The sequence below is a fragment of the Felis catus genome, chromosome B1 (genome assembly GCF_018350175.1).
Source record: "Felis catus isolate Fca126 chromosome B1, F.catus_Fca126_mat1.0, whole genome shotgun sequence".
NCBI lineage: Eukaryota > Metazoa > Chordata > Mammalia > Carnivora > Felidae > Felis > Felis catus.
In genome coordinates this window covers 149671603-149684072 of record NC_058371.1, presented here as the reverse complement: position 1 = coordinate 149684072, position 12470 = coordinate 149671603, and the positions used below count along the sequence as shown (strand labels likewise).

General features: G+C 36.6%; 1 protein-coding gene across 1 annotated transcript in view; it reads right to left on the bottom strand.

Moving 5' to 3' along the window:
- Positions 1 to 6940, bottom strand: part of TMPRSS11D (transmembrane serine protease 11D) — a gene marked incomplete at its 5' end in the record, with an annotated part of 33671 nt that extends 26731 nt beyond the window's left edge. The window contains 2 exons of the mRNA XM_045056748.1: positions 4564 to 4682; positions 6814 to 6940. Of these exons, the coding sequence (XP_044912683.1) occupies positions 4564 to 4682; positions 6814 to 6940 (246 nt within the window). The remainder of the gene's footprint in view (positions 1 to 4563; positions 4683 to 6813) is intronic.
- Between the last annotated feature and the right edge of the window lie 5530 nt (positions 6941 to 12470).

The following is a 12470-nucleotide window of genomic DNA, read 5'->3' as shown; positions in this document are numbered from 1 at the left end:
CTGCAAACCCCTTCTATCAAGCACTGGGTACAATGGTGAGAGAAAATAAACAGTCCTTGCCATTATGGAGCTTACATTTAATGGCAGCAGACAAGCACCAATCAAGTTATCATCCACACTTAAGTAAAATTACAACTGATAAGTACAGAAATACAGTAGAGGAATTTGATCCAATCAATATTAGAGAGGTTTCTTGGAGGAAATGCTGGTGGAGTTGAGACTGTTAGGAAGAATCAAAGTTAGCTAGTTGAAGAGGAAGGAAAAAGCCTCACAAGTGAAGTGAATGGCACAGGCAAAGTCCTGAGGTGGGAACACACAGGTGTGTTTCAGGAATGAAAGAAGGCCAGTGCAGCTGTAGCGTAGAGAGCAAGGAGGCTCGGGAGCCAGAATGGCCAGACCATGCATGTCTTGTTAGTGGTCTTTATCATAAACAATGGGAAGTTGCTGAAGTGTTTTAAACAAAAGGATAATATAATCAGATTTGCAATTTGAGAATAATTTCTTTTGCTGCCTATGGATATTTAGTTTTAGGGAAGAAATGCAAATCAGTTAATGCTATTTTAGTAGTTCAGAGTAGAGGTGATGGTTTGGATGGACATGGTGTTAGTAGGTATGAAGAGAAATGAATGGATTTGAGGGAAATAAAGAAGATAAAACCTGCAGAGGTTGGTAATGGATTGGGTATTTGGAATGATAGAGGGCAGTAATTCAAAGATGAATTCCAGGGTTTGGGTTTGGAAAACTGAATAAATGTTGTTAATGGGGACAGGATTATTGGAAGGGGGCTAGGATGCTCTGGGGAAATCATGAGTTTGATTTGGGGCAGAATAAATTTAAGATTAATAAAAAAACAGCCAAGTGGAGACATTAGGCTGGCAGTGTGGTGAACAGATCTGAAGTACAGAAGAAAAGTCTGGGCTGGAGACAGAATGAGTCATTAGTGTACAAGTGTTGGTTGAAGTAACACTCATCAAAGAGAACATCTAAGGATAGAAAAAAAACAGTGTGAGAAAAGAGGAGAGCATAAGTCAAAGCCTTGGGGAATTTCAAAATTTAATGACAGTATAAAGGAAGGTGAGCCTATAGAGACAGAGAGGAGTGGCAAGAGAGGCAGGATAGGAAAAACAGATGAATGAATATATTGCATGAAAGTCATAAAATCATAGGTTTTTTGAGTTAGAATGTACTGTGAAAATTATCTGGTCCAATGACTTTATTTCACTGATGAGTAAACTGAGAGCTAGAAAAGAGAGATGAATTGCCTCATAGAAGTTTCTGAGACTATTCTATTGCTCATGAAGGAAAACAATGTTGTCTGTGGGACAAGGACAATGATGATACTCATGTTACCATTGGGAAATGGTATGATACTTGGATTTGGAGTCAGGAGACCTTGGTTTGAATTCTGGTTCTACTACACTCCAGTTGAATGGCCTTTGACATGTTTCCTAAACTCACAACCTTTATTTTATGCATCTATAAAAATTATTTGTCAATTTATGTGACTGTATAATACATGTGAAAGTGCTTTGTAAACTATAGATTAGCACCTTATTAGAGTATCATTCATACAATGTTTTAAATGTTCAAAGTGGTTTTACAGAAGGATTAATAAATGAGATTATGGAAATCATACATCAGAAGAATTTCAAGTGAAATCTTTTCCTGCCAGGTTTTTAAATATATTATAAAACCACAGTACTCTCAATAGCTTGGTACTAAAAACTGAAATAATAAAATTATAAAAAGAAAATGAGGGTTAATATTTTAAAGAGTATTTAGAATGAATAAAGCCATTTTTAACATGACACAAAATGAGAAATCATAAAAGGGATTGATAATTTAGCTCTATAAACATATAAAATATATATGAAATATATAAAATACATATGAAATATATTAAAAAATTAAATGTTTAACATTAAAAAATCCCTACATCATAAATAGGATTGAGAGTCAAATCACATTATTAGAGAAATATATGCAATGTGAATGACAGGCAAACTTTAATATGCTAATAAGGATAAGTGGTATTCTTTTTGTTTTTGTTTTTGTTTTTTTCGAATCCATATAGAATAGACAAATGCTCCAGTAAGAACATGGGCAAAGTCATGATCAGGCAATTGACAAATGAAGTCATAAAAATGACCTATTACTATATGAAAACAGATTAAATCTTAGTAATCAAAGAAATGAAAATCCAAATAATAGTGAGATATCACTTCTCACCTACTAGATTAGCAACAATTAAAATGATTTACAGTGTTGAGGGTTAATGCTGTGGGGAAATAAGCATACTTGTGCATACTTATGTGCTGCTGGTGAAAATGTAAACTGGAGCACTTCTGGAGTGCAGCCTAAAAATTAATCTTATTGTATATATAAACCACATCTTCTTTATCCATTTGTCAGTTGATGGACATTTAGGCTGTTGTTGAAAGTGCTGCTATAAACATTGGGAGTGGAGGAGGGCACTTGTTGGGGTGAGCACTAGGTGTTGTATGGAAACCAATTTGATAATAAATTATATTTAAAAAAAACAAAAAATAAAAAAACAGGTACAGTTCGGGTCGCCTGGGTGGCTCAGTCTGTTAAGCATCCGACTTCGGCTCAGGTCATGATCTCACGGTTCGTGGGTTAGAGCCCCGCATCAGGCTCTGTGCTGACAGCTCGGAGCCTGGAGCCTGTTTCAGATTTTGTGTCTCCCTCTCTCTCTGACCCTCCCCCACTTGCACGCTGTCTCTCTCTGTCTCAAAAATAAATAAACATTAAAAAAAATTTAAAAAAATAGGGACAGTTAAAAATAAATAAACAAATAAAAATTAATCTTAAAAATGCAGAGACCACTATATTGATATAAGCAACTGGTTGATAAATACATGAGAGAATTGACTGAAGAATTTTAAATAGTCTTCAAACATTCAATGCTTAACGCTTCACTCCTCTACTCCTTATGTGTGGCTTGCACATAGTGTCTTTCATCCAAAGAGTATGGTATGGAAAAGAGAGGAAGTAACTTTACAGTGTAGAAACCTGACAAACACTACTTCAGCTGGGTGATCAAGTTGACAGTGATAAGTCATGTTGACAATTTAATGAACCCCCTTCATGTGATGGAGTGAAAATGATACTCTTTCTCTATGGTCATCCTCCCCTGAACCTGTAATTCCACCTTAAGCATGAGGAAATAGTTTAGAAAGCCCAGTTATGGGATTTTACAAAATGCCTGCCCAGTACACTGCAAAACTCTCAAGGTTCTCAAAACAAGGAAAATCTTAGGATCTGTCATAGATTCTCCTCCCAAATCACTGATTCAGCTGTTATTCTGATCTCATTAAACATTTAAATGATATACCTAACTTCCTTTGCTCTAATCCCATGCTAACTAAGCAGTTGTCCCATAAGTTGGCTTCTAGTGAGGTTTGCCTCTGGGGAAAAATGTGTTAGACAAGCCAGTGATTCAGTCCTCCAGCCATGAGAGTCCTCATTGGATTAACTTAGTGGTTCCCAAATTGTGGTCCTTGGACCATTAGCATCAGCATCACCTGGGAACTTAGAAATGGAAATTCTTCAGTTTACCCCAGACCTATTGAATCAGAGACTCTCACATCACGGCTCAGAAATTTGTGTTTTGAAAAGCCTGCCAGGTGATTTTGTTAATGTTTAAGTTTTAGAGCAACTGGATTAATTTATATTCTTAGGACTCTTTATTTAAATTATTTTTTTTCAACATTTATTTATTTTTGGGACAGAGAGAGACAGAGCACGAACAGGGGAGGGGCAGAGAGAGAGGGAGACACAGAATCGGAAACAGGCTCCAGGCTCTGAGCCATCACCCCAGAGCCCGACGCGGGGCTCAAACTCACGGACTGCGAGATCGTGACCTGGCTGAAGTCGGACGCTCAACCGACTGCGCCACCCAGGCGCCCCTTCTTAGGACTCTTTAAAAGGAAGGGTAAGTAAGCAACCTTGACACTGGTCAACTCCGACTCTCTGGGTGAAAGGTCACACACTGGTCCATGGTCATAAATGAATGCAAAGGGCCCACTTGTGAGGTTTCCTGGCAGGCCTCTTCAACTGAAAGCCCGAGCTTGCTTTGCATATTTTCTATGTGTATCATTGAGCCAAAGTAGGGTGTTGTTTAACCTATGTTATTATGGACATGCAAACATATCTTTTAACACCTGCTACCTGTGTGTTTAGTTGGATAAGAAAAAGGAAAGAAGGCAAAATGAAAAGGATTTAGAAAGGCAATCTCAAGGAGAGCAGTAATAAATGCTCAACTTGCACAAACAATAGACTTCCAGCCTTTGAAGTCATAATCATATAAAATATTTATTCAAGACTCTTCTAACACTTTCCACTTATGACTTAAAAAATGTAAAGAAGAACCAGTATACTAGCAAATTAACTTGGGAAAATCACAAAGAAATATATCTTTCAGTATTCAGGGAAGAAAACAATATAGAGCATCTAGCAATTACAGATATATCACAAAATATCAGATTTATTATCAAATTTGTTTGATGATGGGATAAAGAGCAAAGAGAAATATTAACTTACCATAGATTCAATTCTTCCACTCAAATCCCTATATTCTTGTGTAGCTGGTGAATTTAACTGATTACTATATTTGACATTTAGGATTTGAAAGCTGCTATGATAAAAATAAGACTTTTGATCTGTAAAACAAAGAAAAGGCAGAATCAATCTCACTGCTAAGTACTTTAATCTTTAGTTTATTCAGGATTATGGGAGGCTATCTTACACAATTTAAAAAAAGTTGCTTCTCTTAAAACTCCAAACTTACTATAAATGTAACTATAATAAAATTATTCATCTCTCTTTTTTTAAATTGACAAAGCTGAAAATTTAAAGATGTAGGAAAATCAGAGCAGCATCATTTGTGAAATCAAACTGCTCAGAAGTATCATAATTTTCATTTTTACTATATTTTCGGGAGATTTGTGATTGCAGATTTATTCAAGAAATATTAATGAATGTCTATAAAATGCTATTATTCATTTATCCCTAAGGAATACCCAAAATAATTCTGAATAGTTTTTAAAATTATTTCAAATAATAATCATTTTAGGGGTATTATTGACTTGTCATTAGTTTTTTAGACTAAAACTAGAAAATAAGCCTTTGAACAGGATATCTAATTGGTTGTCCAGTGTGAATTGTTTTCATCAAAAAAAGTCTTCCAGAGGACATATTCAGCTGTGTGAGGAAAATAAAGACTCCCAAAACACACTGTATACATCTTAGAAACATTATGAACAAGGGCATAACCTAACCTGTCTCAGGAAAATCCCTGCTTTCTTTTGATCATTCATATGCGATAACTAATGCAGAGAAATACTTCAATCAGGAGAAAGAGTTGGAGATCCTGGTGGAAGGGTAATGTATTCCTTTGTAGTGGAAGGACAAGTCTTTCAAGGGCTGTAAATGGTCACCCTCTGAAGAGGATTAACCTAGGTTCTGTTTGTGTGACAATATAGTACCATCAAAAGTGAAAATTCATTAATTTAATTGGAAACTTGAGATTTATTTTTCCTGCCTCTGTAGTTCACCTAAGACATAGTTGACTCTGGGTGATTTGATAGCAAAATGTTGTAGCAACAACTTTGTAATTAGATTCGCTGAGAAATATTATTCCTCATTACTGTTTTTTCTAATGTTGGTAATTTTATTGTGCCGCTAGGAGTTTTTCAACTCTCAAATAAGCATTTTTGCCCATTTACAATAGAACATACAGTAAGTTATGTTCTCTCTTTCTCTCCATATTCATGGATACCCACATACCTACACCCACACATATGATTTAAATGACTTAACACAATTGTAGCTGAAATAAAATAACCTCAAAGTGCATTTATAAGTGATAAAATCAGATTATAGCCTATGTTATCTAGTGAAATTTGACATATTTACGTTAAAACATCTGAAAGGGATGTTCACTGAAATATTAAGGAGCATTGTTTATGAATGAGCAGGGTATATGTGTTCTTTACATTGTTTCTTGTCCACATGTTCTACATTTTTGTTGTAATAGAGAAAAGTAAAAGAACAGATCTTTTTAAAAATTTGTTTTTTTCCCTTATCTTTCATAACTCTTCTCTTAACTAAGACTGTTTTATCAGGAAATAGATCATGAATTAACAAATAACTAGGTACATCCAATTTTTAGGTGTTGAAACTTAAAGTTCTTTGCAATATTTCACTTCTACAGTTTTATCAGGTTATTATATGAAGGAAGGAAATCATGATATTAAGTGAAAAAACACAGTAAGCAAATTCTAGTGTCAGAAAAGAATCAAGAGACGTTTTTCCTTTGGCTAGAGTAATTCTTGCCTGGGTAATAATGTTTATTTAAAAAAAACAAAAGAGGGGCGCCTGGGTGGCGCAGTCGGTTAAGCGTCCGACTTCAGCCAGGTCACGATCTGGCGGTGCGTGAGTTCGAGCCCCGCATCAGGCTCTGGGCTGATGGCTCAGAGCCTGGAGCCTGTTTCCGATTCTGTGTCTCCCTCTCTCTCTGCCCCTCCCCCGTTCGTGCTCTGTCTCTCTCTGTCCCAAAAATAAATAAACGTTGAAAAAAATAATTAAAAAAAAAAAAAGAGAGACAGAGAAGAGAAAAGTACTGATTGAGGGAATATATAGACACAAACATGTATTTAGAGATATAGAAGACCCTCAATTAGGTTATATTAGAAAGTAACAGTGGCAATAAAAGAATGACAGACTTGTCATCTGAAGGTGTATTTAGTTATTTGGTCTAAAAAGTGGTACTTTTAGTCTTCTAGTACTTACCGAAGGCTAAAAAGTGGATGAGTAGAGCTGTGGTCACTGCCAGGATTACCACTCCTGCCACAACAACGAAACCCACTACATAGGGATTCAGGAATCTTGAGGCTGATGGTACCCGTGCTGGCCTTAGAACAAGAGAAAATGATCAAAGACTAATTCTTTCACTTAGAGAAGCCATGATTTCAGTACTCGTGATCATTATTGCCTCCCCAAGTCTTTTAGCCTATATGTGGTTCTATTTATAGGAAACTGCAGTGATTATTGATCAGAACATAATCCTGGAAATGAACCTGAACTAACATTCTCCTTAATAATTTTTCTTTCAAGTTTCTTTCAGCACAGAACTGTTGACATTTTGGTAGTTGACAGAAAAATAAGTAAATCTGACCTATGCTTTGCACTTACTTTCTCTTCTTCTGTCAGTTGATGAAGTTCTCAAGAATAACAGCTAATTGTTCTGTTTTGCTGTAAGTTTTTCTAAGACCCTATGTTGGACACTTACTGTAGTAACCTCCCATAACTGGGCACCATCCCAGTGGTGTATAGAAGATTAATCATTTTGGGTAGGGAGTGGGGGGAAGGGAGTCGGAACAGTAGCATTCCTCACTGTCATATTCTCCATATTATTAAAAGTGGGGTGTGAACAGAGGATAAGTGTTGAGATCCAGAAAGAGTAGCAAGCCCCTGAAATGAAGAACTGTACCAGCAGCAGATTTGCATGATTTATCATTTTTCCCCCATGAATTTGTCAACTTCAGTGTGAGTCAAAAGATTTGTACTAATAGAGTACATGGCATTATATTGAGTATATAGTCCAGATGCTATCTTCTTCACCTACCCACAACCACATATACTTGCACGAGGGAGGTAACCAGAAGGGCTAAGTGTGAATTTCTGTTTTATCCCTTGTGTGCTTGGAGATCACACTGTCATTAATCTGAGACTTTCCTAGTCTGACAAATGGAATTAATAATATCTGCCTCACAAGCCATTTTGAAGATCAATGAAATTATGTTATGAACTATATTTCTAGTTAAATAGGTTACCACTAGGCTGTGTGCCTTTGGAGGGAAGAGATAGTGTGCATGCTTATGTTTCAGATACTTTGCAGGTTGCCTGGCATAAATAGGTGATAAATACTTATGATATTTATAAATATTTGTTGCATGTGTTAACTTATAAGCATGTGTCAGATTTAAAAGACTTAACAGAGCTGAAAAGCAGTTACATTTAGCCAGAATATAGTCTTTAATTTTTCCTATTTGTTTTGCCAACATTCTGGTATAAGTGTGAAAAGAATGCTCTGAGGGTCAGTGATTCCCAGACATTTAGGTTTCATTGCAGGGTTGCCTGATCTTGTTTGGGCTCTGCATAACTCAGAAACTTACAGAAGGGCACTTCCTGCTATTTTGCAATGTACCACCTGCACATTGTATTCTGTGGTTCTGGGACCAGTAACATTTCAAAAGATTATTGGAGGCAGACCTAGACTTGCCAGCCTTCAATTCTGGTGAATAAACATGTTAAAAAAAAATAACTATGCTCAAACCTTATCATTTAAAGAAAGGACACTGAAGTACCTAGAAGTAGGAAGGACATTATCTCAGGCTATCAGAAAATAAATAACTTGGCTTTAGCCTTATGATACCTGTTTACTCTATTGCTCTTCCTTTGTTCATTTTGCTATACTGGTGAAAACTGACTGTCACTGATGCTGGTCCAGAGTCCAGTATTTGGAAACCACTACTGTGGTAAACTTCAAGTTGGAGAAAATTGGCACTTTGACATTTGCTGATTTTTGAGACTCCATTTAGTCATCTTCTACCTTAGGTGGTCACTGTACCAATGACATGTGATCACAAATTCAGAGTTTGGCATTTGTGATTTCAGAAAATGTTAGTGGCTGCTGAGTAGTGGCAGAGCCAAAAGGAGACAGGTTTGGAGTCTAGGGTAAACCCAAAAACCTAATGGATTTTGGACCAATGGATTGACCCTTCTCCTCAACCAGAGATGAACTAATGTGTTAAGATTTGTGAGTGTGGAGGGAGAAGTACTGAAAGATTAGGAGTAGGTTGGAGGCTGAAAGGAAAAGCCAAAGGCTCAAGTCAGCATATGCTTTAGCTTGGATGAGCCTCCCATGGGAATGACTTTAGCACCAACTTTGCTTCAGTTCATGGAAAACACGTTAAACTCAATGACTGAAAAGCACCATGAAACATATGACTCAATAAATAAAGGGTGTGGAGCTCAAGTCATCTAATCTCACAAGCCATAATTAATTGCATAAGAATGGGTTGTTCCACCCTGTAGAAACAGCTGAAGAAATATCTTTCTTGTTGATAGTGAACCTTGTCATTGAACCTCTCTGTATGTGGCTGTTTACAAAGCTTATGCCAACACAGTCTAAATTGTGCACAATATTTACTTTGTAAACTAGTAGAGAAAACATGTTTGTAAACACTGAATTTTTACTCAATGCAATGGAAATCTGTGCAAGAAAATACTTTGCTTTCAAAGCTTGTTCCTGATTAGTGAGATTTTTAGTGCTTGCATTTAAACAGCAAAACAAATAATTCAGTTGTAACACGTTTAACCATCTTCCCCCTCTCTTTGCTCTCTTTTATTGACTTGAAAACGTTATGTTAATGTTGGAAAATGTATTCCATACTTTTATCATGAGAGTCTAAGTGTCAGGCATTGTACATGTATATTGCCAATCTTCACAGTTGTAAAGCAGGTATTATGAACCCTGTTTTGAACATAGGAGAACTGAGGGTCAGAGAGTAAATAACTAAAAATTACTCAGGAATGGCAGAGCTGAAAACTGAAACTAGGTTTGTTTGAATCAAAGCACATGCTCTTCCTTTCATATACACCTCCTCCCTCACAGTACAGGAGATAGGATAGCTTTGGGACTTCTGTCTCTTCTGACTTCACTTGGGGGAAGCAAAGGGGATCAACATATACTGAGAGGTAGGACTTTAGTAAGTGTGCAATAAAATAATTGTTGATTTAATTTTAATTTGAAAGTAAGTCTTACATTAATATATCAAATTTATATAAGACTACTGTAGTAATTAATCTTTGCTATTGACACATACTTACAACCATTATAGGGCTGTGGATTAATAGAGCCATTGGGAATAATTTCCATTATCTGAAAGAATGGAGGAAAACAGTGACAGGGTAACTGCAAATTCAGATGCACATGATATGTATATAAAGGACTTTTAGACAATTTTGTGTCCTTTTAAATAAGATTTCAGATATCTTAGTAACAAAGGTTTGGTCCACAGTTGTCTTCTCCTATGAAGCATTCTTCCTGAGTAATCATACTTTATGTCATGGTTTTAGCAAACGTTCTATAGGATAATATTTTCTAGGATAGATCTTTAGCCCAGACCTCTGTTTTTGAGCTCCATGCCATTACTGCCAATTATCACCAGACATCTTATGGATGTTTTAAAACCTCCTTAAATATAACAGTTCAGTTCAAAACTGAATTTTCTCCCCAGCACTACACTTACTCTGCACTGTTTCTAAAATTGGTGAATGTCACTGCTATCTACCTTGTATTCTAAGTTGGAGACCTAGGAATTAGCTGCACCTGCTCCCTCTTAGTCACTTTCCACATTCAAGAGATCACCAAACAGTGCTTATCTTATACCTAATTTTTTTTCCTATTTTAATCTATTTTGTTCTTAATTTTGACTGTTATCATCTGACTTATATTGCTTGAAATGCCTCTTAACTGGTCTCCCTTCTTCCATTAACTACTCAATCATTAATTAGTTAATGCAAGAAGAAACCAGGAGAAGAATGATTTTGGCAGAGGGAACAGCAGGCTCTGAGCCAGGAGCTCACCTGGTAAATCTGAAGAAGAGCAAGGGGGCAGCTGGACTGGGGTGGAATGAGCAAGGTAGAGGTAGAGGGCATGAGAGGGAGATAAGATAAGAGTAGGAGTCAGCGGTGGGGCAGATCTTTTAGGGCTTTTCATGTAAGGGCTTAGGTCTGCCTTCTGAGTCAAATAAAAAGTCTTTGAGGTTTTGAGCAAAGGAGTGACATCAGATCTATTTCTTTAATAGGATCACTCTGGGTGATAGGATGGAGGGCAGATAACTTGTTATTCAGCAGTTGAGATGGGACATGATACTAGTTGAGACAAGCATGGGAGCAGTGGAGGTGGTAAGAGAAATGTCAGAGTTTGGATATATTTTTAATTTAGACCCTAGAGGATTTGCTGATGATTCATTTATGAGATATGGGAAAGGAAGGGCTCTAGACTGAATTCAGGATTTTTTTTTCTTTCTAATCAACCCTTTAAAATCCTTCCAGGGACTTTTTGAATTTATATCTTAGGTTCTGACTTTCTCCCCCTCCCCTATCTCATTTGAAAATTTATCTGTAGCTTGTCAAGCTCCTCAGGATGACATCCAAACCTTCCACGTGGCATTGAAAGCTCTTCATAGTCACCTCTGCAGCTTCATCTTCTGTCGTATCCTCATGTGCCCGCTTAACCCCAGCCAGACCAAATGGGACAGCCACGTCAGTGTGATGACCCTTTGTCTAGAAAATGTGATACCTCAACTTCCTGGCAGATTCCCCTTTTATTCTGAAGATAATTTAACCATCTTTATTTTCCCTCCAGGTAGATGCCTTTTTCTCCCCTAGCTTCCCCTCATCTGATCTCATAATGTCCAATGAATTTCCCTCTTCTAGTCCTTATCCCTTCATGTGGGAAACAACGATCTTCTTCCCTGCACCCACCTCCAGGCTGTATCTCATGAAAAGTAGACCTGCATCTTGTCTGTCAGGACATGCCCCATCCCTAGCATAATACCCATCCCAGAGTCGGCATCAGGTTTGTTTATGGAAAAAAATGATGAGTGACACTGCAAAGAAGGATTTAAAAATAATTTATAGTTTGGAAGGACTTCATATAGGATTGTGTGATGTGCATTTTTATTTTAAATAATGACAAAATGTAGATTGGAGAATAATCTCTGCCATCTAATGAGTGCTTACCATGTACCTGGCACTGTATTGACTTTTTCTACATCATTGAATTTAATCCTTGTAAATAACCCTAGTTTACAGATGATGAAATAGAGGCTTACTTACTCAGCTAGTAAATGACAGAGCTGGAATGTGAATCCAGGTCTGTCAAGCTCAAACTGCAAATGTCCACATCAGATGGGAGGAGATTTTTGTTAATTATCATGTTGTTGTTATCCATTTCTATCCCCTACCTTATTGCTGATGCTAAGAAATGGAAAGTTCAAAATATTTCTATAGACTTTGTGTTATAGGATATACAAACACGTATATTTGAATATATATGTGTGTGTATTTACATTATGCATTGGAGTTATGAAGACTCTGAAATGGTTCCACTAGGCAGGCAGTAGACATCTAATTCAACATTTTAATTTTTTTAGGTTGAGAAACACTTTGTTCAAACAAGGTCTTGCTTGCAAGTTCAATAATGGAAAACAGATTAAATGGAATAGCTTTTCTGTTTGAATTTGGGATGGGAGAAAAGGATCCCCTGCTCCTATTTCCAGTAAATTTTCACTGATCTAGTCCAACATTTTTCTTTCTTTCTTTCTTTCTTTCTTTCTTTCTTTCTTTCTTTCTTTCTTTCTTTCTTTCTTTCTTTC